At 37.7% G+C, this 24,522-nt stretch overlaps 2 protein-coding genes across 3 annotated transcripts in view; both read right to left on the reverse strand.

Annotated features, from left to right (window-relative positions):
- Positions 1–4,921: 4,921 nt before the first annotated feature.
- On the reverse strand, positions 4,922–6,565 carry LOC141822022 (uncharacterized). The gene has a single exon (XM_074709432.1). The coding sequence runs from the start codon at positions 6,377–6,379 to the stop codon at positions 5,609–5,611; it is 771 nt and encodes a 256-aa protein (XP_074565533.1). The 5' UTR covers positions 6,380–6,565; the 3' UTR covers positions 4,922–5,608.
- Positions 6,566–11,148: 4,583 nt separating this feature from the next.
- Positions 11,149–24,522, reverse strand: part of LOC141821132 (uncharacterized) — a 36,397-nt gene continuing 23,023 nt past the window's right edge. For both annotated transcript variants that reach the window (XM_074708510.1, XM_074708509.1), the window contains 2 exons: positions 11,895–12,314; positions 11,149–11,780 (listed from right to left, as the gene is read on the reverse strand). In XM_074708510.1, coding sequence (XP_074564611.1) covers positions 11,962–12,314 — 353 coding nt within the window. In that variant the 3' untranslated portion in view covers positions 11,149–11,780; positions 11,895–11,961. The remainder of the gene's footprint in view (positions 11,781–11,894; positions 12,315–24,522) is intronic.

Genomic DNA, 24,522 nt, shown 5'->3' on the forward strand with positions numbered 1-24,522 from the left:
CTTAATAAAATTAAAAGGTTCGGAAGTAAGAATACCTAAGTTTTCTTTTAAAGTTTTTTTTTTCAATAAATGCTATTGCAAAATTTGATTATAATTGGCCTGGAATTTAGTTAATTGGGTCAACCCAATTAAACCAAATAGGCTGTTGGTATGTTATTTAATTGGGTCAGCCCAATTAAATCAAATAGATCAGCCCAAACATAAAAAAAAGGGGATTTAAATGGTGTTGCAAGGAATCGAACCTTTGGCATACACATCCCAACATTTGATACTAACCAACCGACCATAGACAATATGTTTAATTGAATTAGTTTCATTTCCATATTGATCAAATTGGACTATTTCAATTAAGAAAGATTCAATTCGGAAGGACATTGTTAACGAATTAACAAAAATGGTTCAGTCGGTTCAAACTCTTGAAAATCAAGAAGATTTGTTTTTCTTGACTAATATTGTTGATTCTGAATAAATTGAATTAAGTCAGTTTTGTACTGACTTATTTAATTTCAATTTTCAGATAACACGAACGACTGACATCATGACTAGCCGCATAGAGCGACAAAATGAACTATGGGACAAGATTAAGAAGCTTAATTATAACCCGAATCAAGGAGTCGGATGGTTGATAAATCAGCTTGATGAATTGTTATGGAAACTTGAGCAAGAAGGTGTTCCAATCCGGATAATGAACGAAAAGTCTTACTAGTTTATTCATTATCGGAACATCTTATGAATATTGCGCTCGAACTATGGGATGATTCTGAAGGGCTCATGTCATATTCAGATATGTGCGAAGAACTACTTAACTATGAATATCTTACTAGTTGATTCATTATCGGAACATCTTATGAATATTGCGCTCGAACTATGGGATGATTCTGAAGGGTTCATGTCATATTCAGATATGTGCAAAGAACTACTCCTTTTGACTCATACAAGATTGAGGTTGTTTCAGAAACATGCACAAGTGACACTGTCACTGTAAATGCGAAAGGAAGAAGAACTATGCATGAGGGTCATATTTTAGAGGAAGGAGAAAAACATCTATAACACTACTTTAAATATGTTTGATCTTTCTACTGGTAGAAACAGGTAGTTCCTTCTTTTTTTAAAAAACAAATTGTTAGTTAGTTCTATCTTGCTTAGCTTCTATATTTTCTCCAAACATTAATCTTTTTAATCATGATTGGTATGATTACTTTATAAGTTTTTGCACTTAAAAGAGGAGAGTTCGATAAGTTTGAACCGTTTATGGATAAGCTATAAGCTGAAGAATGAGACGTTGCTGTGGCACGATATATTATTTCTTCTCATATTTATTTATTTTTAAATAAACTATTTATTCATTCATGAGTAATATTGCATGCATTACCAGTTAAAATAACATTTCTCAAACTCCTAAAATGATTTTTGTCAGTAATACTAGCTAATTAAGTTAACTATTATATGTGCAGTTGAGTTACAATCTCTACTTCATGATGGTAATCCTTACCAGAACAGAATACTAAGGATTTATATGCAGCTAGCTATCAAATTTACTGGATTGCCAAGGAATTACAAGAACTTCCCTCAAAATACCAATTAAAGCCACACTCTTTAAAGATATCGACAATTTAGGAATACTTGGAGATTATTGAACTAAGCCATCCTTTTTATCAATCCTTTTTCTTACACATACATAAGCTTCAGTAAATGATAAAACTCTAGTCCAAATTACTTTTGGGTGAAGAACCACTTTTATCTTAAGCATAGTTGCTATATAACTATACATATAATGTGTTGCTGATCTTTTCCATGAGATAGACTGATATGTTTTAGAATGTCCTAGGTCCATCAATCAATTTCATTTTAAAAGTGATTGATGTACTTAGAGATGTCCAAATCACTCCAAACAAAATCCTACATGCTCAGCTCAATTTTCTTATTATACGCATGCCATCAAATACCATCACAATTCACTGTATTAAACTAGATTTTTTTAAACTCGTTCCCTCCTTGAGAAATAATATCGAAAGTTTATTGTAAATAGTAAGACATTGATATTCACTATCCGACACCATAAATGAGTTCATAAAACTCTCCTATGTCGGACAAAATTAAATTTTTTATTTTTAAAATGTCCTAGGTTCATCAATCGATTTCATCCCAAAAGTGACTAATGGACATAAAGATATCCAATTCACTCCAAACAAACTCCTATATGTTTGATTTAGTCTCCATATTACACTCATATCATCAAACATAATCGCGATATACCATATGAAGAGCAATGATTTTTTTAACTTGATTCAAGTATGATAAATGATATCAAAAGCACATTATAAGGGTCACGACGATCATACTCAATGACCAACACCACAAATGAGTTATTTGGACTTTCATTTTTCTGAATATATTAAATTTTTTATTTTTTAAATACCGAAGGTCCATCAGTCAATTTCATCTAAAAGTGATTGATGGACCTAAAGAACTCAGAATAATTTCAAACGAAGACTTATATACTCGTTTAATGCTCCTGAATATATTCATACCATCAAACAACAATGTGATATACTATATTGAGAGCAATGATCTTTTCAACTCGATTCAAGTATGAGAAATGATATTAAAAATATATTATTAGGGTTATAACGATCATACTCACTGATCGACACCACAAAAGAGTTTATTAATATGTCAAAATCAAGATCATTTTACAAAAAATACTCAACTATAGTTTCTCAAGTATCAATTTACAATAAGAATTCAATACCAACATAGATTAGGATAAAATATTTTTCAAATAAAAAAACAAGATCATTTTATAACATACCAAATATCAATTTACAACAGACAAACAATAATAGATCTCAAGTTGATAGTTTCTTTTTCCTTTCACACAATAATAGCACATCTTATATACAACATGCATGATATTTTCAGTTAAATGCATGCTTGAACACGTTTAGTATCTTGTTTTGTAATTTTTCTTTTTATATTTTTAACTTCTTGTCTAAACAAGGATAATAAGGTGATCTAAAATTCACTTTCAATCTTTCCTTTCTCTGTTCAACGTCTATGAACTTGGACAAAATAATTAGTTTATGAAGTAAACGTTCAAGTTCTATTTGTATCTCTTTGTATAATTGGTTGACTTCTTGTTGTCTTGATTTCAGGCCTATTACTTCAGATCTTTTTATTATCTAGTCTTTTACAAAAATATATAAATATTCTACAAATAGCTATTAAAGAGATTCATGTTCATTCACAAGAAAAAGGAATAGTTCCTTAAACACACACAAGTTAGTGCATGATACTCTTCTACAAAGGAACATCTCCATACAACATCAAATATTAAATCATCATCTTTGTCTTTGTAAGTGATAACATATTCATATCCATTGCAACCTAATTTTCTTAATACTTCTCCTATAAGAGATATGAAAATTAATAATTAACAATAATAATTATTGAGAAATATAAACACATATTAGTTTATGATGATAGCAGCAATTAAGCCATGCTTGTTTACCAAGAAAAAATCATTTGAACATGTTATCTAATGCCTTCTTGAGCTCCTTGTATCCCTTGTAAATTTTAAGGTCAATCTTTCTTAAGTAAGGAGCCTCATCCATGCTAACCTTCACAAACAACCAGACGTCGTTTGCCTTCGTTTCTGTCTTCAGTTGCACTTTGATATTTAATCAAGCAACTATCGATAAAAAAAATAAAACCATCCTAAAACACACAAAGTTCACATCTTTGATCTAAAATAAAAAACTTACTTTGTCATTAGGGACACATTAACACTCCTATGACTTATGACTGGAGTCGCTCTCTAGCGAAGAATCGCTGAAGTCGATCGATCTCATCCTCTGAAAATGTTCATTTTTCGTCCCTCGTGACTAGCTTCTTTGATGCATCAGTGCCTAGTAGATGACGCCGCAGTTCGGTGTTCTTGACATATCTCGTCACAGCTTCCATGTTGTTTGCTTTCTTCTAAATCTCGATCAGAAAAACTACTAATTCTCAGAGCCCATCATGAACGATGTAAAGCTCTAGCCTTATCTCAAATTGTCGTCGACTTACCGTGTCTCTTTGCGCCGCTCGCGAAGGCGAAGGCAGAGGCGAAGGGGACGATGGAGGAGGAGGATTGAGAGATTAGATTTTTTTTTAGCAGAAAAAAATAAAGCACTTTGAATTTTTTTTGTTCGGATGAATAACGAAAAAGAAGAGAGGTATATATTAATGAAAAGAGATATGCGCTTTAGTCAATTTAAAAATAGAATACATATTTTAGATAATACACAAGTACATAGTTCGATAAAATATTATTTTATATTTATTAAAGGGCGAGCTTTTTAACTTTCCCATTGGCTCACTTGAGTTCCACTCATCGAGGAAGGTTGTGGTTCCGTTACAAGCTACAATATGAGCCAAGCTAGGTAGAGACTCATATATATGTACATCTTCAAAAATGGTTAATGAGCTAAATTTTAATTAATTTAGCGTTTAATCTAAAGTAAATATATTCTAAACGAGGAGAAGCGCCATTTGAATGATCAAAACTTGGAAACAATTAAACATGCATCTTCCAAAGAACTAATTAGATGCATAGGACCATCTACAAATTGAGTTCGATGAAGTAAAAGGCATGCATCATGGGTGAATGAGGTTCATTAGGATAGCAACCAAGTTGACGATGAGACGACCAAATCAAGGTACTTAGATGATCCATGAAAAGTTGAATGGTCCATTGCAAAACAAACATATATTATTTATTATCCATATTTTATCAAACTAGAGTTGTAAATATCAAGATCATCATAAATAATGTTTTGATTTTATTTGTATTTTTTAAATAAAATATTAAAAAACAATTTAGTTAGTGATCTTGACATTACATCCACAACCATGACTTTTATAAAGAGAGCCACCGTATGAAAACGCGTTCCTCATCTCATGCGTCGACAATGTTCTCACTCCACTACCATGCGTCAAAAACTCCAAACCCCAACCCTTTTTATTTCAATAAAAAAATAATTTCTTTCACCGAAAAAAAAAAGAAAACACAGTTCAATATATATATATATATATAACAGGAATAATAAGAATACCGAATTCGGAAGTAGCTCAAGCGTCCATACAGAAAAGAAAGTGACGCCACAACGAACACGCAAAGCCGCGAACGAGTCCATCCGCAGAGTTGGCCACAACTCACGAGCAAAAATCTATCCATGTACAGCTGCTGCTTTGTTTTCTTCTTCCTGCCCCTTGGCCGGCCGCTAACTAATTAATTGGGATTTAAAGATGGACTCCACTCATCTCTGCTTCCATGATTGCCGCTTTAGATGTCTAATTATTCTGGAACCCAACCGATTTTCAGAGAAACTAAAAAAAAAAAAAGCAGCAAAAAGCTGTGAGAAAAGGAGAACTGTTCACGCGCAGACATGCAAAGATGAGCCAGCGGAAATTGATTGGCGAGATTGGCGAGAATGGTTTTTTGATCCTTCGTGTCGACAGAATTATGATAAAAGAGAGGAGGAACCCGGTCTCTCTGGTTGGAATTGGAATTGGAATTGGAATTGGAAGAAAATGAATGAATGAATATTGGATTGGAGATTGATTATTAGTGTTTGAGCTTTTGGATGACGACCTCGGTGTCGAGGCCGAAGGCGTCGACCTTGCGGGAGCGGACGAGGCGGGAGTGGTGGAAGAGGGTGAGGAGGCCGTCGACGCCGCCGAGGAGGTCGTTGGCGGAGTACTTGTCGCCGCGGCGGTGCGCGGCGACGTGGAGCACGGCGAAGCCGCCGGGGCGCAGGGTGCGCTCGACCTCGGCGGCGAAGCGGTCGGGGTAGAGCGCGTGGTCGAAGACGTTGGAGAACTCGAAGTCGAAGGAGGCGTCGGGGAAGGGCTGGCGGTGGAAGTCGCCGCGCACGACGAGCGGCGGCGCCGGAGCGAGGTCCATGCCGACGGCGCCAGAGACGCCGAGGCCGCGCAGGGCGGCGACCTCCTGGCCGAGGCGCGCGCCGATGCAGAGCGCCGCGGAGGAGTTGGAGAGCAGGCCTTCGGCAGCGAGGTCGGCGAAGAAGCGGGTGAAGACGCGGACCTTGCGGTCCCAGTCCCGGGTCGCCCACACGCGGCGGAGGCGGGAGTCCAGCGTCTTGTTCAGCTGCAGCTTGACGTAGTCGTCGTAGGAGCGGAAGGTGCGCCGGATGCGAATCAGAGGAGGAGGAGGCGCCGCTTCAGAAACAGACGAGGTGAAAACAGAGGCGGCGGCCTTGGCGTTGGCGTTGGCGTTGGAGGAGAGGAAGAGGCGGAGGAGAAGGAAGGAGGAGAGGAAGAGGAGGAGGAGGAAGAAGGGCTTGAGAAGGGGTCTCTTGGAGACGGAGTTCGACATGAACGATGTCAAAATCGGAGGAGGAAGAAGAACGGCGACGTGGTGCTTGTGCTTCGATTCCTCGCCTCTCTCTCTCTATCTCTCTCTCTCTCTCTCTCTCTCTCTCTCTCTGTGGCTCTGTTTCGCGGTGGAGGAGAACGGAGACGGCGATAACGGCCAATGGACTTTCGTGTATTCTTTTTATGGCATATTCTTGGGCGGTGGATTATTGCCACATGGTAGGCTTTGGCCTTGGGCCATTGGACAGCCGTAGGGGTGGTCCGGGACAACAAATAATACTACTTTTTATTTATTTATTTTTATTATTTTTATTTTACGAATATATTATAAAGAAAGAGAGTTTGATGGACTTAAAATTATAGATTTAAATAGAAGAAATAGCCTCTTCTATTTGACGGTCATCAATAAATTTTAATTAAAACTGATTAATAATCTTGAAAATTTCAAAATCATTTCAAACCAAGATTCCTAGGAGCCTACTAAGTATAATTATACCTTCATACTTAGATTTCACAGTTAGATTGAGAGTCCAGATTAAGCCAAAATTATGTTAAGGTTGTGAAAATTTTAAAAACTCACATCTCTCAATCTAAGCTATGAAATCCAAATCTAAGGATATAATTATACTCGGAAATCTCCCTAGAGTATAATGGTTTTGGTTTGAAATAATTCTATGGTTCTTAAGGTCATCATCGAGTTTTGGTCAAAACTTATTGACGACTTTATAGCGTTCAAAAAATTTTAAAATCATGGCAAGGTCTAAACCAAGGGAGTCCTAAAAACACTCTAGTGGTGTTGATGAATAAGTATAACATACTTAAGTCCGTTAATAAGTTTGTGTCAAATTATCTTAGAATTGTAAAAATTTTAAAAATCCAAATCTCTCAATCTAGACGGTAGAATCCATATCTAAGAGCATGATTACACTCAAAAGACTCTCAGGAGTGTAATGATTTTAGTTTAAAGTGATTTTGAAGTTTCTAAGATTATTAATGAGTTTTGATTAAAATTTATTGATGGCCTCACAATGTTCAAAATTTTAAAATCTTAATATGGTCTCAATTAGGGGAGTCCTAAGAATAATTTAATGGTGTTGGTGAGTAAGTATGACATGTCTAGACGCTTTAATAAACTTGTATCAAATTATTTTAAAGTTATAAAGATTTTAAAAATCCACATCTCTCAATCTAGATGGTGGATTCTAGATCTAAGGGCATGGTTACACTCAAGAAGCTCCCATGAATATAATAGTCTTAGTTTGAAGTGATTCTGATATTTCTAAGGCTATCAACTAATTTTAATCAAAACTCATTGTCTTAGATATCTCAGAAATACTTCAAATCAAATTCATTACCTTCTTTATATCATCTCGAGTGCAATTGTACCCTTAGACATAGATTTTATAGCATAGATAGAGAGTTGTAGTTTTAAAAATTGATACAACTTTGAAATACTTTAAGATGTGTAATGATCTTAGTAGTCGATTAATGAATTATGAGCAATGTAATCATAAATCGGGCACAATAAATTTAAGAATCAACCGATGAACTCGAGTGTTATATAACAATCAACTAGTCGACTGATAATACATCATCAATCAATTGCTCAATAAAGCAAGCAGAGGCATAACACATTTTGGATATTATGAAAAAAAATGATAAATCCTAGTTAGCCTCATTGACTATCTCTGGGGTGACCGGTCCGGCCCCACGAAAATTTTCCACTGGCTATCAGGGTAAATTGGGAAGTGCATGCAACGGCCAACCCAGATGCCCAGCATCCTTTGATTGCGCTCCCTATTTGGAGGAAAATTTCTGCAAATATACTATAGCTGGGGATCAAATTGCAAATACCTGAGTGACAACCTGAATGTCCTACCGATATATACGTGGTTCAATAAATTGCTAAATGAATTTAATTCCAGACACATTATGGTTGGACATATACTAGAAACACTATTACTATTGTTATGCTTACCCATACTGATGTGATAGTGATGCTATGATTATTATATACAAATATCTTTGATGATGGATTTGTTGTGTGTGTGTGTTTTTTTTTTGCACAGCTTCATATTTTTGGCATAGAATCATGTTTTGGTCAAAAATATAATTTTGTGTCAAAGCAACCTATTTATATCCATCCTTTGTATGGTATAGGCCCCTTCCTTTGCCAATTTTACTCCACCATGCTGATCATTCCCTCTATCATGTTCATGTTTTGGCACAGATATCAAAACATAATTCTGTACAAAATAAGAGGTAAGACACATACATTCATGCTAAAATTTTAATTTCTAATCTGATGGTATAGTAATGCTTAACTATTGTGTAAAAAGTTGTGTTTATGGAGTTTTTTTTTGTGCAAGTATATTGCTTGTGAAAGTCATTAAATACTTAATGTGCAACTAGATCTAAATTTAGTATGTTTAATTGGTTATTTTAAACTCTGGCTATGATGTTAGCCAAAACATCCTCTGGTACATAGCTATAACTTCTAAAAAGTTTGTTATTTATGAATCTTATAGCTTTGGCAGCCCCTTCAATGAATTCCCATAATTATATGGCTCATTTTGGCATTCAACCATAGTTTTGCCAAAAAATGATTTGTTAGCAAAATATAGCTATAACTTAATAAAAAAATTATTCAAATAGTTTGATGAATTTATTGAACATTTATCTAAATTCAAGACACTCTTTTTCATGCGAGTTTGAAATCGATAACGACAAATTTAAAAATATATAAGGCAAAAATCAAAGAAGCACCTCTTTTGTTGGAATCATCGCAATGGCATCCCTCTTTCATTTTATTTATCAAAAAACATCCTACCTCACCAACCCCTTTGAAAAATTATACAATTTCCCTTAAGTACAATGTTTGATCGATTTTAATTTTCTTTATAGGATGATTTCAAGTTTAAACTATAAATCGATCAAGCAGATTTAACTTGTTCAATCACATTCACGTTATAGTAACTACAATTTCATAGCTATTACAATTGACGTTGTAGCAACTTTAAAATGGTAACTGCTACAACACGAACTTGACTTGTTCACTTAACATTCATATTGCAACAACTATGAAATCGTAACTGCTACAATATAACTTCATTCTATTTAACAATATCCACATTATAACAATTACAAAATCGTAATTGCTATAACGTTGTAGCAAATGCAATTTTATAACTGCTACAATGTCATGTTCACGCGACTGACCGACTGATTCAGAGTTTAAACGTAAAATCGACCTACCTAAAAGTTAAAACCGATCGAACAATACACTTAAAGGTACCTATATAATTTTACAAAGAGACTAATGACATAGAACATCATTTTGATAGAAAAAAAAATCAAAAAAAGAGATCTTTTGATTTTTACTATTATATATATAGATATATACAACCCTCAGAAACACAACACAACATAGCATATAATTCATAATGTACATGCAGAAAAAATTCTTGTATTCGCCAAGTCTAAATTAAATTTTAATCGAAACCTTGACCTGTGTCAAAACAACCCACATATATCTCTTAAGGCTATTTTATTATATATTTTAGGCATTACCTTTGTCATTTTCATGTTTTGGCTTTGAACCATGTTTTGCCAAAAAGCATGGTTTTGTGCCAAATGAAAGATAAAATAAATCTACTCATACATACAAGCTAAAAGTTTTGACAGACAGAGTAAAATACATTATTTAACTGCAGTTTCTCGATTTACTTCTTCAAAGATGATCGTAGAACCGACTGTGTGAATCCGCTAAGATACGGATTCCATCTTTTACAAAAAAAAAATATTGATTATGTATCATTCAAAATATAAAGAACACAATGTTTTAAATATCCATTACACACCATCATGATAATATATATATATACTATCTAACAAAATGGTGTTTGTCAAGAACCATATATTTACTAGATTTGGTAACATAAAGTGATACTACGAAATTACCCTTACCAATTATCACATCCACATGTGCCCAACAGAGTCGATCACATTGAAGGAAATTGCAAGATCATCGATTGTGACCCAAAACATTTTACTAGGTAGTATATAAGCATCACTGACCCAAAACATCTACAAGTTGGCAATGGTCACAACTTAGGTATTAACAGAAACCACAACTTAGATGGCCTCCGTTGCTCTTGAAGTCACATCATCAACTATTACGACATCCAGCTACTCTTGATATTACATCACCCATTCTGATGACTGATATCTCTCCTAACAACATACATACTCATAATTCCAATCTCTATTCATAATCACAAGTGCAACATAATTGCATTAGCTTGATGCTTAAGATGTGTTAAATTTACCCATAAACATTCACTTTAGAGTTTAGCACAAACTCCATCCTCTCTAATTCCTTGATTCCTGCAATGTGTGCAACATACATCTAGTATTCAAGTACGAGTAGCTCTCCATGATGATGCTACACGATTTCTAAAAACGCAAGATCAATTCAAATGCAATATATGTCATAAAGATGGTGTTACCTCCGGTATCATATGATCAAGAACAAGTCTTACCAATGGTCTAGATGTAGTTAGGTAATGTTATCACACATCCTTCGTGCATTTTACCCAGTCTAATTAGGAACAAAGTTCCCATCCAACAATGATGATAGTGAAGCGTAATGAATTTGTTGAATAAGATAAATGTAACCATGTTTCAAGTGCAACAATCAATGCAAAATGGTTAAAAGGATAGTAAAGTAGGAAATATGTAAACTATAGTTATGAATGTACATTTAACAGTGATGTCGAGCAGTTGATGTTTAAATAATTTACTGTATCAGTCAAAATATTAAACAACAGAATACGATAAATACTTAGAACTAGGCAAGAGCAGACAACCATTGCTATTAAACCCAAATAATTCAAAATAAGCCATAAACCAAGGACAAACTCAAATCGAACAACTTGGGCCTTGAAATGGCCATTCTATGACAATCTGAAGGCGGCTGGGCCATAAACAGTTCAAGGAACCTATTTACCTACAAACAGGGCTGACCCAGGTAAAACACAAAGTAAGGTGCACTAAATATGCTACATATGTACAAAATATATGAACAGGGTTATCACTTGTATAGCCCTCAAATTAATTGTCCAGAGAAACTTGGATGATACCTTGAGAATTATTATTGTCATCTCCCAAAATGATTTGAAAAACTTCTGGTACTTGATATGTAACCTTAACAATTAAATTTCCTGGTAGAAGGGAAGCCCCTAGGTGGTCATGCTCGCAAACCAATGGTCTGAATGTACAATTTGCATCATTCACAGATATACAATTACTTGACGATGGTAAGATAAACAGAGGCATCCGTTCAGCTATTGCTAGATTGTACTTTCAAATACAGAAGAAAGTTCAGCAAGTTCCTGTAGTACCTGAATATTCAAAAAGGTGAAGATCAATTGAATAGAATTTAAGACAAAAGAATCTCCCTTTAGTTATGCAGCAAACAATGGAACAGTAAATTAGTCTAGAATTTGCTGGCTTACCTAAGAACAAATCCTGATCCACTGTGTTCTCTAAAGCCAAAAAGATCACCAGACCTTGTCAATTTGATTATTGTTTCTCATGGATCCTGGTCATGGCATCTGCTTTTGTCATGTTGGACTTTGCAGAATCAAGCAGTGGGTCAGAATGTAAAGCCTTTTCAAAACAGGATTTTGCTTCTTCCCAGAGACACTCAGCCACATGGACAAGCCCTAGATTGTTGTATGCAGGGGCATATCCAGGGCAAAGTTCCAGGGACTTTGAAAACATTGCCTTGGCATCCTTGAACCTTTTCTGTCTCCGGTAAAGATTTCCCAAGTTAGAGAGGATTGCATGTGCCTGTTGATTTGTAGCAAGGGAGAGTGCTCTCTTATATGTTAATTCAGCTGTAGGAAGGTCATCAGATAATTGCAGCGCAATACCTAGTATAATCAACATACAGTGTATCACTTGAAGTGAAGTCATTACAATAAAAAAATATTAAGAAAATGTTGTATTTCAGCCACAAAGAAATATCTCAGAGACTGGAGACTGATAACCTGCCTAATAGTTGATTAAAAATGTTGAAATTTCTTCATTGATAGATAGTTTGGGCGTCATGTTTAATAGACACATCAGACACAAAGTTAATCCTCCTAGGTGAAAGAGTTCGGTTTCAGTTGAAGAATGTAAATAGATCTCATGGAAAATCAAGAGTATCTAATCGAACAAGCAAAATAAAAGGAAAAAAGAAGAGCAGAGAGAAAGGAGTTCATTTGGTTCTTGAGATTATAAGCCCTAACCCTCCTCCAATACCCTCAATAAGAGAACTGCCTTTCTTTCTTTCACCTCTTCAATTGGTTAGCGCCATAGCATCTCGAAGGCCAGTCTGGAGATTCAGCTAAAAGTTAATGTCTTATCCACTAAATCTTCACCTGTTTGAAGCAAGATTTTGAAGGCATGAAATACATAAAACCAAATGTGGAGCCACGTCAATCCCAAGTCACCATCCTTTGTGGAAATGACGTGTATGCTAAATCAAACTCTAAGTTAAGAATCCATTTGTTATTCTTTAGATAATTCTGATGAATGTCATGTCAATCTCGTCACCATCCTTTGTGGAAATAAAGTATATCATAAGTCAAGCTCCAAGTCAGGAATCCATTTATTATCTTTTTTGTAAATCTGATGGATGCACCTGAATTGAACAATTTTCAAAATTGTGACCAAATTGAAAGGAAAAATAGGGACCTATTCAAATTCTTATTGATAGTTTTGTGGATAATTTATGTATGAAACTTCTCCAAAAGGAAGTTAGCAACACTATTCACTATCCACCATCTCATAGATCAAGTTTGACACTCAGATTCCAGACACTAACCTCCATGCTATTAATTATCTTGAACAGACCCAATATCACCCCACTTTTCTCTCTTTGATTTTATATTTAAATTGCCAAGTAGAAATGATAACTATTGTGTCAACATAACTACCATAGTGGCTCACTTTTAAAGCTACAGTAAGTTCCATCAATATAACATAGACATACAGAATAATATCAGTTTAAGATTAATTAACCTATCTCAAAATCTTAACCTTTTCACCCAATCAGGACTTTGAGTGTACGAGTTCACCACTACTTTAAAAAAAACATCCCAAGGGAAGTTGGTCTACATGTAGGCTTTGGGCTACGATAGCCTTAGTCCTCCTCTCCTCACCCACACTTGAGGGAGAGCATAAGCCTTTTCAAGTGGTTTTAAAAAAGGAAAGTTAAACTTGAGGTTTTTTTAATTTAGGAAGTTCAATTTTTATGGGTTGTGTAAAATAATATGAAATCTTGTTTTATTACAAGAGATAAGTCCCTATTTATACACGAATATAAGGACCTATTCTAGGAGAATTATTCTATAAAAAAGAAAAATAGAATATTTATCCCTAACAGAATATTTATCCCTAAATATTCTAACACTCCCCCTCAAGCTGGAGAATATAAATCATATGTACCCAGCTTGTTACATATGTAGTCAATTCGAGGACCTCTCAGTGACTTGGTGAATATATCTGCTAGTTGATCCTGTGAGTTAACAAAACTAGTAGATATTTCACCAGATATGACTTTTTCTCTGACAAAGTGACAGTCGACTTCAATATGCTTTGTCCTCTCATGAAAAACTGGATTCGAGGCGATATGCATAGCGGCTTGATTGTCACATATAAGTGACATTTGTGTAACCTCTCCAAATCTTAGCTCTTGAAGCAATTGTTTGAGCCATATAAGCTCTTGACTGGCTATGACCATAGCTCGATATTCTGCCTCTGCACTGGATCTTGCCACAACATTCTGCTTTTTGCTTTTCCAAGAAATAAGGTTATCTCCGACAAATATACAAAAATCAGAAGTAGATTTCCTATCAATGGGAGATCCTGCCCAATCTGCATCAGAATAGCCTACGACTCGAGTATGTCCTTTGTCTCCGTACAAAAGACCCTTTCCTGGAGCACCTCTGATATATCGGATAATGCGTGTCACAACATCCCAATGTTCCTTGCATGGAGAGTTGAGAAACTGACTTACTACACTTACTGCAAAAGAGATATCCGGACGAGTAACAGTAAGGTAGCTTAATCTCCCTACTAATCGTCTGTATCGTTCAGGATCTGGAAGAGGCTCCCCCTGATTTGGCATGAGCTTGACATTAGGATCCATAGGTGTGTCAACTGTCTTTGAGTTTAACATGTCTGTTTCTTCTAGAATATCCATTGCATACTTCCTTTGGGATATGATAATCCCATCTTTGGACTGTGCTACCTCTATCCCCAAAAAATATTTGAGTTTGCCGAGATCTTTTGTCTGAAAATGTTTGAAAAGATGATGTTTCACCTGTGAAATCCCGAGATGATCACTACCTGTGATAACAATATCATCAACATAAACTACTAAGTAGATGCAACCAGTAGATGAGTGACGATAAAAGACAGAATGGTCAGCCTCACTCCGAGTCATGCCAAACTGTTGAATTACAGTACTAAATCTACCGAACCATGCTCTGGGAGACTGCTTGAGGCCATATAAAGATTTTCGCAGGCGACATACAAGACCAGAAGACTCCCCCTGAGCAACAAAACACGGAGGTTGCTCCATGTAGACTTCCTCGAGCAGGTCACCATGTAAGAAAGCATTTTTGATGTCCAACTGATAAAGAGGCCAATGTCGAATTGCAGCAATGGACAGGAATAAGCGCACAGAGGACAGCTTGGCAACAGGAGAAAAAGTGTCCCCATAATCCAATCCGAAGATCTGAGTATATCCTTTAGCAACGAGGCGAGCCTTAAGCCGGTCAACTTTTCCGTCTGGACCAACCTTCACTGTATATACCCATCGACAACCGACAACTGACTTCCCTGGCGGTAGAGGAACGAGGTCCCAAGTCCCACTGCTCTGTAAGGCACACATTTCATCGAGCATAGCCTGTTTCCATCCTGGATGGGCAAAGGCATCACCTGCAGTCTTCGGAAGAGAAACAGACGACAAGGAGGAAAGACAAGCAAAATAGGAAGGAGAAACACGATGATAACTCAAAGAAACATAATGAGGAGAAGGATTACGAGTGGAACGCACACCTTTCCGAAGTGCAATGGGAATATCAGACTCAGGAGATGGGACCGGAGGACGAGGTGAAAGACTTGGCTCCAAAGATGTGTCCATGGCAGTGTCAGTGGTGGTCGGCGGCAAAGCAGGACGAGGACGACGCTGATAAACCTGCAATGGAGGAGATGTCTCCGGAGGCGACAGAGACTCCTCCGGAGGATAAAAGATAGCCATTGGTGCAGGCGTAGAAGGAGAAAACTCGGACGGAGATCCGTTAGGCCCAAAAAATGGAACCGAATCAAAGAACGTGACATCAGCAGAGATGAAGTACCGACGGAGAGTAGGGGAATAACACTTGTACCCTTTCTGAGACCGTGGGTACCCAAGGAAGACACACTTATGAGACCGGGGAGAGAGTTTGTCAATGCCAGGATCGAGAGCATGAGCAAAACATATAGAACCAAAGACCCTAGGTGGTAAAGGATGAAGAGACTGATGAGGATAAAGAACATGATGAGGTATTTGACCTTGTAGAGTGGAGGAAGACATGCGATTGATGAGATAACACGCAGTAAGTACAACGTCACCCCAAAACTGAAGAGGAACATGAGAATGGAGAAGAAGAGTCCGGGTGGTCTCAAGAAGATGGCGATTCTTGCGTTCAGCAACTCCATTCTGTTGAGGGGTATGAGGACAAGACGTCCGATGCAACACACCATGAGACGCCAAGAAGGTCTGAAATGGAGTAGATAGATACTCACGTGCATTATCACTCTGTAAGGTTCGAAGAGAAATACCAAATTGAGTTTTAATTTCATAGAAAAAAGATTGAAAAAGAGAAAACAACTCCGAACGATCCTTCATCAGATATAACCAAGTGCAACGGGAAAAATCGTCTATAAAGGTAACAAAGTATCGTGACCCCAATGTAGAAGAAACACGACTCGGACCCCAAACATCGGAATGAACCAAAGCAAAAGGTGACGTAGCCCGACTCACAGTGCGAGGAGAAAAAGAACTACGAACATGCTTTCCTAATTGACATGATTCACAAGATAAAGAATCTAAGTGAGAAAGACCAGGATGTAATTGTTTCAACTTATCAAGACCTGGATGTCCCAACTGAGCATGAATAAGAAGGGGAGATGCCGCCGCCGAACCAACAAGAGAGGACTGTTGAAGCCGATATAGGCCATGAGACTCATATCCGAAGCCAATCATCCTCCCCGTACTCCGGTCCTGTAAGGAAACAGAAGATTTAGTAAACGAGATGACACAATCAAGAGACCGAGTAAGCTGACTAATTGATAATAAATTAAAGGGAGCACCGGGAACATAAAGAACATTATGAATAGAAAGAGACGGAGAAGGATGAACAATACCGACACCCTGGGACTGAATTTGAGAACCATTTGCCATGGTGACAAAGGGTAAATAACCAGAAGTAGAGAGAGAAGAAAAAAGTGATCTATTACCAGTGATATGATCGGTGGCCCCGGAATCAAGAACCCAAGAACTCGAAGAGCGAGATATGCCAGCAAAGGAATTACCAGTGAGTGCAACGGCAACAGGGGAATCAGAGACCTTTCGATCCTCATACCATTTCAGAAAGTCGTTATAGGAAGGCGGTGGGGTCGGATTTGGTGGCAACTGTGAAGTGGAAGCTGAAGGAGCGACAGAACTCTGGACGATCTGCGTAGCACGGGAAGGTCGACCATGTAGACTCCAACATTTATCAATCATGTGTCCTGGTCGGTGGCAATGATCACACCAAGGGCGTCCTTTGCCACCCTTACGAGGTGGAAGTCTGTTGTTGTTTCGAGAGACCAAAGTTGATGAGTAGGGAAGCGTACCGAAGGCCTGTTTCGCCATCCAAAGCATTCACGCGCTGCTCGCTCTCTGTGGAAAGCGCGAGCTCGTGACCTAACCACCTCCGCCGCCGCTGCTTCTGGGAGGGAGAAAGCGAGGAGGGAAAAAAAGGATGGGGGGCGGTCAAAATCGCACCTTTTGTATTTGCTCCTGGCGGCACTGTGGTTGCTGAGCGTCCTGCGGCCCAATGTCGACGTGGCCGCCGCCGAGAGACGCCACGCGAACGCAGGGATGCGGTGCAGGAATCTCGTCGAGGAAGACGCGACGGGGAAGACGTGCGCCTGGCTGATGCGTCGCGAAGAGACGAGGAAGTCACGAGGCGGTGTTGTCGACGAGTGCTGGCGGCAGCGGAAGTTGCTCGAGCGAAGGAGAAGAAGGCTCCTGATCTGTGTCGCGACGAGGAGGACGCGACGAGGGAGGCTCCAATCTGCGTCGCGACGAGGAAGACGCGACGAGGTGGCGGAGGAGGCGCTATGGCTCTGATACATGTAAAATAATATGGAACTTGTTTTATTACAAGGATAACCCTATTTATACACGAATATAAAGACCTATTCTAGGAGAATGGCGGCAGGAAAAAAAATTAAACCTATGATACCATGTAAAATAATATGGAATCTTGCTTTATTACAAGAGATAAGCCCCTATTTATACACGAATATAGGGACCTATTCTAGGAGAATTACTATAAAAAAGAAAAATAGAATATTTATCCCTAACAGAATATTTATCCCTAAATATTCTAACAATGGAGGGACTCTCCATAAAATCTTATGGAGGGTGCCTTCTTTACCATCGGAACCATTGATTCAGTAGCATATGGTTTAGTGGACTATAGTATATGAGCTTAAAAATTGTAGGTACATCAAAATTTTACAAAGCATAGCACATCATGTAAAGAAATGTAGTACGTGCAATGTAATGTTTAAAATCTTAGTCATGCCGGAGTTTCAATTTTTGATTGGAATAATATAATTTTGATATCGTGTCAGCATTCCGACTTTATGGTGTTAGTGGCAAATTAGAAGTGAAGGAACCAAGGAAATGAAAAAGAGATGACAATTTTAATATTATGTCCTAGTACAATTTTAATATAATATTGTCCAACAAAAATACAAAATTCGGTTCATCTTGGAGAGTATTGTAGCATGCTAAGAGATGTCAAGTGTCGACATGACACAAAAATATAGGAGAGATTGCATGTGTCAAATAATATCAAAGTTTCCGTAATTTATAAGAAGTTTAGACAATATTGTTGGTGCAATCAGCCTCCAAGATTTCGATGTTTGACAATATACGTATGTCTAGTCATATATTGACCAAGGGTTAATCCAAACAGAACTTGATATTTGAAAGTGAGCTAAGTCTAGTCAGGTCAAAGGTTGACTAGAATGACTAGTAAGGGAAAAATCCAAGCAAGTCAAGGACAATCGGATGTTTGGTAAGAGAAAGTCCTAACGAAATATTAGGCAAGGGAAAGTCTAAGCAGGTCAGCAACCAGATGTCTTTTAAGTAGAAAGTCCAAGCGGATGTTTGACAAGGGAAAGTCCAGACAAGTCAAGAATGATCAGATGTTTGACAAGAGCAAGTCCAAGCAGGTCAAGGATAACCAGATGTTTCACAAAGGGAAATCCCCGGGGAATGAACCCTAGGTGGTGAAAAGTTTTGAAAAAATGAACTCCAAGCAAGAGGTAAGTCTACTAGGTTAGGTGGACTTACAGGATTAGGCTAGGTTGCTTGTTTGTACTTGTATGCGTGTCTTGCAGGAACTTGGAACTAGAAGCAAGACTAAGGAAGCAGATAGTCGCAAACCAGACGCAACCAGACCAAATCTGAAGTAAATCAGACTTGACTCGGGTCGAACCGGACCCAAGTCGGTTCGTTCGATCCCAAGGAGTGGGTTCGACTAACTAAGTTTGGGTTCAGACTCAGATAGATGACATGGCCTGGTTCGATAAAATGATCATGTAGATTGGTAGACCGATAAACTTGATAAAGACAAGATCGTGAAGCTCAGTCCAGATCATGAAGAGCTCAGTCTTTTGGATCAAGTTTATCGATAGAGCTCGATCTAGGTTAGGTAGACCGATAGAGCTTATCGATAGACCGAAAATACCTATAAAAGAAAGCCCGAGCACAACGTTCAGATCAACGATTTTACTGCTACTACTCCTCGTCTATGTGCTGGAAACAACGCTCGAAGCTCTACCACCGGGGAAGCTCCACAACCAAGGAAGCTCCGCGATCGGGAAAGTTCCAAAAGGAGTATGATGTGCTTAAGACTTCCGGATCGGCTCAGCAAAAGGCTTGTTTATTATTAATTAAGTATGTGTGCTTATGTTATATTTGTGTTTGTACTTAATTCAACTTGTAAGAAAGTTTCTCCGCCTCCGGAAGTCATCCAGAAAAGAGAACACTAGTAGGCGAGCGCCTCCCATACATAGGCCTTAGAGTACCAACCCTAAGGGTTAGGTACCAAGTAAATACGATGTATTATCTTGTCTTTGTTCTTTAAGTTATTTATATATTTCCGCTGCGACTAACTCTATAGAAAGAACGACGAAATTGAGAAAGAAAGATGTGATCCCTCTATCGATCCCACTGTGATCCTACAAATGTCACCTAGCACAATATGAGATTTCAAACCATGAGTACATAATGTATAAAACTAAAGTATATTGAAAAAAAATTATAGTACATCATGTAACAAACCACAACATATGAGGTAAAGCAACGGTCATTGATATAGAGGAGTCGACTGGAAGGTAGTTAAATCGATAAAGGAATCGAACAATCGATTGTCAACAGTTTAAGTCAACTAGATGAAGTAACATGGATGAAGTATCAGTCTAACAACGTTCACTACAGATAAGGTTCTAAAAGTAGTAGCTCAGTTAAATGTTAAGGTTCGATTCAATCGACCAATGGTGATTGGTTTTGCTCTATAAATACCAAGCAAAGGCACCTCAAATAGCACATCCAAGATATCCCTAAGCATTCATTTTTGCGATCAATTCACCCCTACTACTCTTGTCGTGTGCCCATTCGTTATTCTTGTGCTAGGTTATTTTGTTTTCTATATTCTCTTTTACTCTACTCTTATCTATAAAAGAAACATGCTTTTGTACAAGGTTTCTCCACTTCTAAAAAGGAGATGGCTTTTCATTTAGTGGATTCAAAGGGTGACTCATCTAACAAGTCATAGGTCGTGGAGTAGAAGTTTCAGGGTTGCATTAACACTAATATTAAATTAATGAGATAATAAATATAACACCTAGCTTATAGAGCATAAGTTCCATGCTACAAAGGAGTTACATATCTCATTAGGCTAAAATATATAAATAAATAAAATTACTTATATTATAGAACATTGATTCCACGCTTAAAAAAAGAGCCCTTGGGTCTTTTCGTGAGTGCGTAGGCTTCGGCCATTTTTATATAAGATGACTTTCTTACTAGGTAGATTGTGGGTCGTTCATCCTATTCTATATGAAATGTGTTTAGATGGATTGTAAATCGTTCACCTTATATATGTATGTATATCTACATACACATAATGTATTTCGTATTTAGATAGATTGTACATCATTCATCATATGTGTATACAATACATCTTTATCTAGTGGATTGCATATCATTCCCCCTAATGTATTCATATATGATTTTGTTACACTTGATTGCAAGTCATTCATTCATATATATGATGCATCCTTCATTAGACAGATTGCGAGTCATCTGCCCTTATATAATATGTTCATACATGGATTCATTAATAAACTAAATTAGGAATACTTGTAAGATGGTAAAAGAGAAAATACGGAAAATGATGAATTCATCTACGAGTCAATTTAAGAGGAATTTATGATAAGTGAAACTAATTGAAAATGAAGATCTTGACTAGTTACTCCTTGGATTTTATTATGAGATATGCTATTTGATATCATGCACTTCTCTCTTATGCCATTTTATATTTTGTGCTCACGTTCTAGAGTTTTTGACCTCTAAGTTATTTGTTGAGATATATGCTTAGTACCGGTAGAGTTTTCTTTTGAGGTATGCATTTGCATTTAGCTTGGCTAGTTGATGTATGTGCTTGCTTTGACATTATTCCAGTTCACATGCGGTGAGTGAAGCTAGCTTCGCACCAAGCCTACCTCATATGGGGTGTGACAGATGATGTCACAAGCTATAACATATGAGATAAAGATTAATGGTGCATAGGTACTCTCCACAAAGATCCTGTAGAAGGGCCTTCATATAATTGTATTCTATAAGGGTTGGTATCCAATCCAAACTCCATTGTCACTAATGCTCTAAAGTTGCCTATGCACCCACCTAGGCACTTCAACAACGAGCCGCTTCACCCATTGGCTAAGTCGCTTCACCCATTGGCTAAGCTACCTAGACAACCCAAATGGACCCTATTAGGGCTAGTTTTAAAAGAATGACCTAGGCAATCCACCTTGACAATCCAAGCAAATCTATGAAAATATATGTATATATAATTTTTCAATTCTTTCTAAACAAGGCCAGATTTAGATTGTCATGACTCATGCATTTAATTGCAATATAAGTATTTATCTTATTTATATTTTGACATTGTAGCATGACACAAACTATAAACTTGCTATGTATTTTGTAGATTTATGACTATGAAATATTTGATATATATTTTGTTATGATTTTTAATTATGCAAATAATTGTTATATATATATATATATATATAATATATATATATATATATACGATTTTGATATTCTGCGCGACTGTCTCATGCGCGACTCGCGATCCACCGTCCATCACGCGATCGGGAGCCAGATCTAACCATCCAAATGTGAGAATGCACAGTGATCCGCTCGCCCGACCCCCGCCGCTTCTGGCCGCCCTCGCCTCGCCGTGCGGTCACCATCGGCCGCCAGACCGGGCCCGATCGACGCGCCACTCGCCGGCGCGTCGGCCGACGTCGGATTCCGGCCGGATTGTGGCCGAAATCCGGCGCAATTCGGCCGGAACGCGGCCGGCAGTGGCACGCGGCGTTTCCGGCCAAATCGCGGCCGGATTCCGACCAAATCGCGGCCGGAGACTGACCAAGGAAGGACCGCCATCGCACGCCGGTCCTTCCCCGATCGGTCTCCGACCGCGATTTGGCCGGAATCCGACTGCGATTTGGCCGGAAACGTCGCGTGCCACTGCCGGCCGCGTTTCCGATCGCGCCAAATTCCGACCGAATTGCACCAGATTCCGGCCACAATCCGGCCGGAATCCGACGCCGGCCGACGCGCCAGCAAGTGGCGCGTCGATCGGGCCCGGTCCGGCAACCAGCGGTGATCGGACGGCGCGGCGAGGGCGGTTGGAAGCGGCGGGGGTCGGCTGTGTCGCGCACAGGGTCGCGCAAAATATTATTTTAATGTCGACCACCTAAGTCCTCTTAGGTTAGGTAGTGGATCAACCACTTATCATCTAGAACTGCCCTATATTTAATACCTTGATTGCCACTTTACAGGATCTAATGCAAGTTTGAATCCGACTCCTTGTTGACTAAAATTACAAGGGAAAATTTAGTTGAAGCATCTTGTAAATTAATCAACATTAGCGTGTGATAACTTCAGCAACAAATTGATTCACACGTAAGAGAATTACTTCTTTTAATTTGTTAATTAGTTTAAATTTTTACCATTTAATTCTAACAAAATCCTAACATAGCATTACCTTGTTCGTGAAAAAAAAAAACAGTAGTTTGTCCATCATTTATTGTATTATTTACAAAAAACTCATCATCCATCATATTTTCTTCATTGTCTTTTTGTTATCATATTAATTTATTTAAAAACCATTGTTCCTTGTCAAGAAGCTTACATCAAAATGATGAGAGAGAACAACATTGCTACTACTAGAGACATGAAACAAGTAAAATTTTAGAAATGAGGAAAGGGTCATAACCATCTAGAAAATCTAGGAGAGCTCAGATTCACAAGAACTAGATTCAACAATACTTGTAAATAATAATCATTATAGATTTAGAAATGTCAAGGCAGATGCCTCAACTTTTGACATATAACACACGATTAGACCAAGAGCAAATATGTTTTATGATAGGCTAATTAAAATAGAAGAGTATTTTGAATATTATCTATGAACCTATTAAGCAAGCACCTTTCAATACACATTTATTGGAGCCACTAAGAATTGTTGAGACCTTGGTTCCTCTCTTGTGGTTAAATCTAATTATGATGCTTTTATGTTTCGACAATCAATTTATGTTAAATGTTTATATTTAATCAAGTGCATAAAGTGTGCAAGCATGCAACTAAGACTTAAAGAGATTTGGAAGTCGTGTATGGATCAAAAGTTTGTCAACCTATTAACTTGATTCTTTTATCCACTACTTCTCATTCATCTGAGTCACCTAAGAATCTTACTAAGTGTACTAGAGAGATTCATGTCAAGAGCAAAATTGCACTATGTAATGAGCCTTATAAAATCCAAGCTAATACATATTGTAAATTTAAGGAGTAAAATGTAGAGGACCATGTGTGCTTATCCGCACTCACCCAGAAAATTTTCTAAAAACTCTTTCAAAAAACATGCCCATTCCTCTAGTTCTTTTTGAATTGTTAGAAAGGTTGGATCTAATGCATCTATTATTGACCTAATTTGAACATCGATCCATTTTTCAATTTTCAGGACTTAATATCATATTGAGGGTGAAAGGGAGCCTTGGCGCAATAGTAAAATTGTTGTCGTGTGACTTTGTGGTCATGGATTCAAATCGTGAAAATAGCCTCTTGCAATGCAAGATAAGGCTGTGTACAATAAATCCAATGTGATCCAATCCTTTCCTTGACGGAAGCTTCGTGCACCAAGCTACCCTTTTTTAATATCATATTGAGCATGATTCGAGTCTTATTTATTTGTTAATCCGCAAAGAAGTTATGCTTAGTATTCCTGCACTCCCATGTATGAAATAGCCCATTCGTCTGATCAAGCATTATAGACACCCAAACAATGATATTCCCTTATGAAAGCACCAAAGATACCTAGTATGTTCCAGAGGACTTCCATAGATTGATAATGCTTAAGATCATGGAGGATGAACATCGATGACTTGCTCTTGCACTACTTGAAGGAATGAGGCAATCATCGCTTCACCCATCTACAAAGATGTCTCCAACTTCGAACCTGTGTGTGGAAC

Source organism: Curcuma longa, chromosome 2, assembly GCF_044706935.1.
Source record: "Curcuma longa cultivar G26 ecotype Majalengka, Jawa Barat chromosome 2, ITB_CL_G26_1.1, whole genome shotgun sequence".
NCBI lineage: Eukaryota > Viridiplantae > Streptophyta > Magnoliopsida > Zingiberales > Zingiberaceae > Curcuma > Curcuma longa.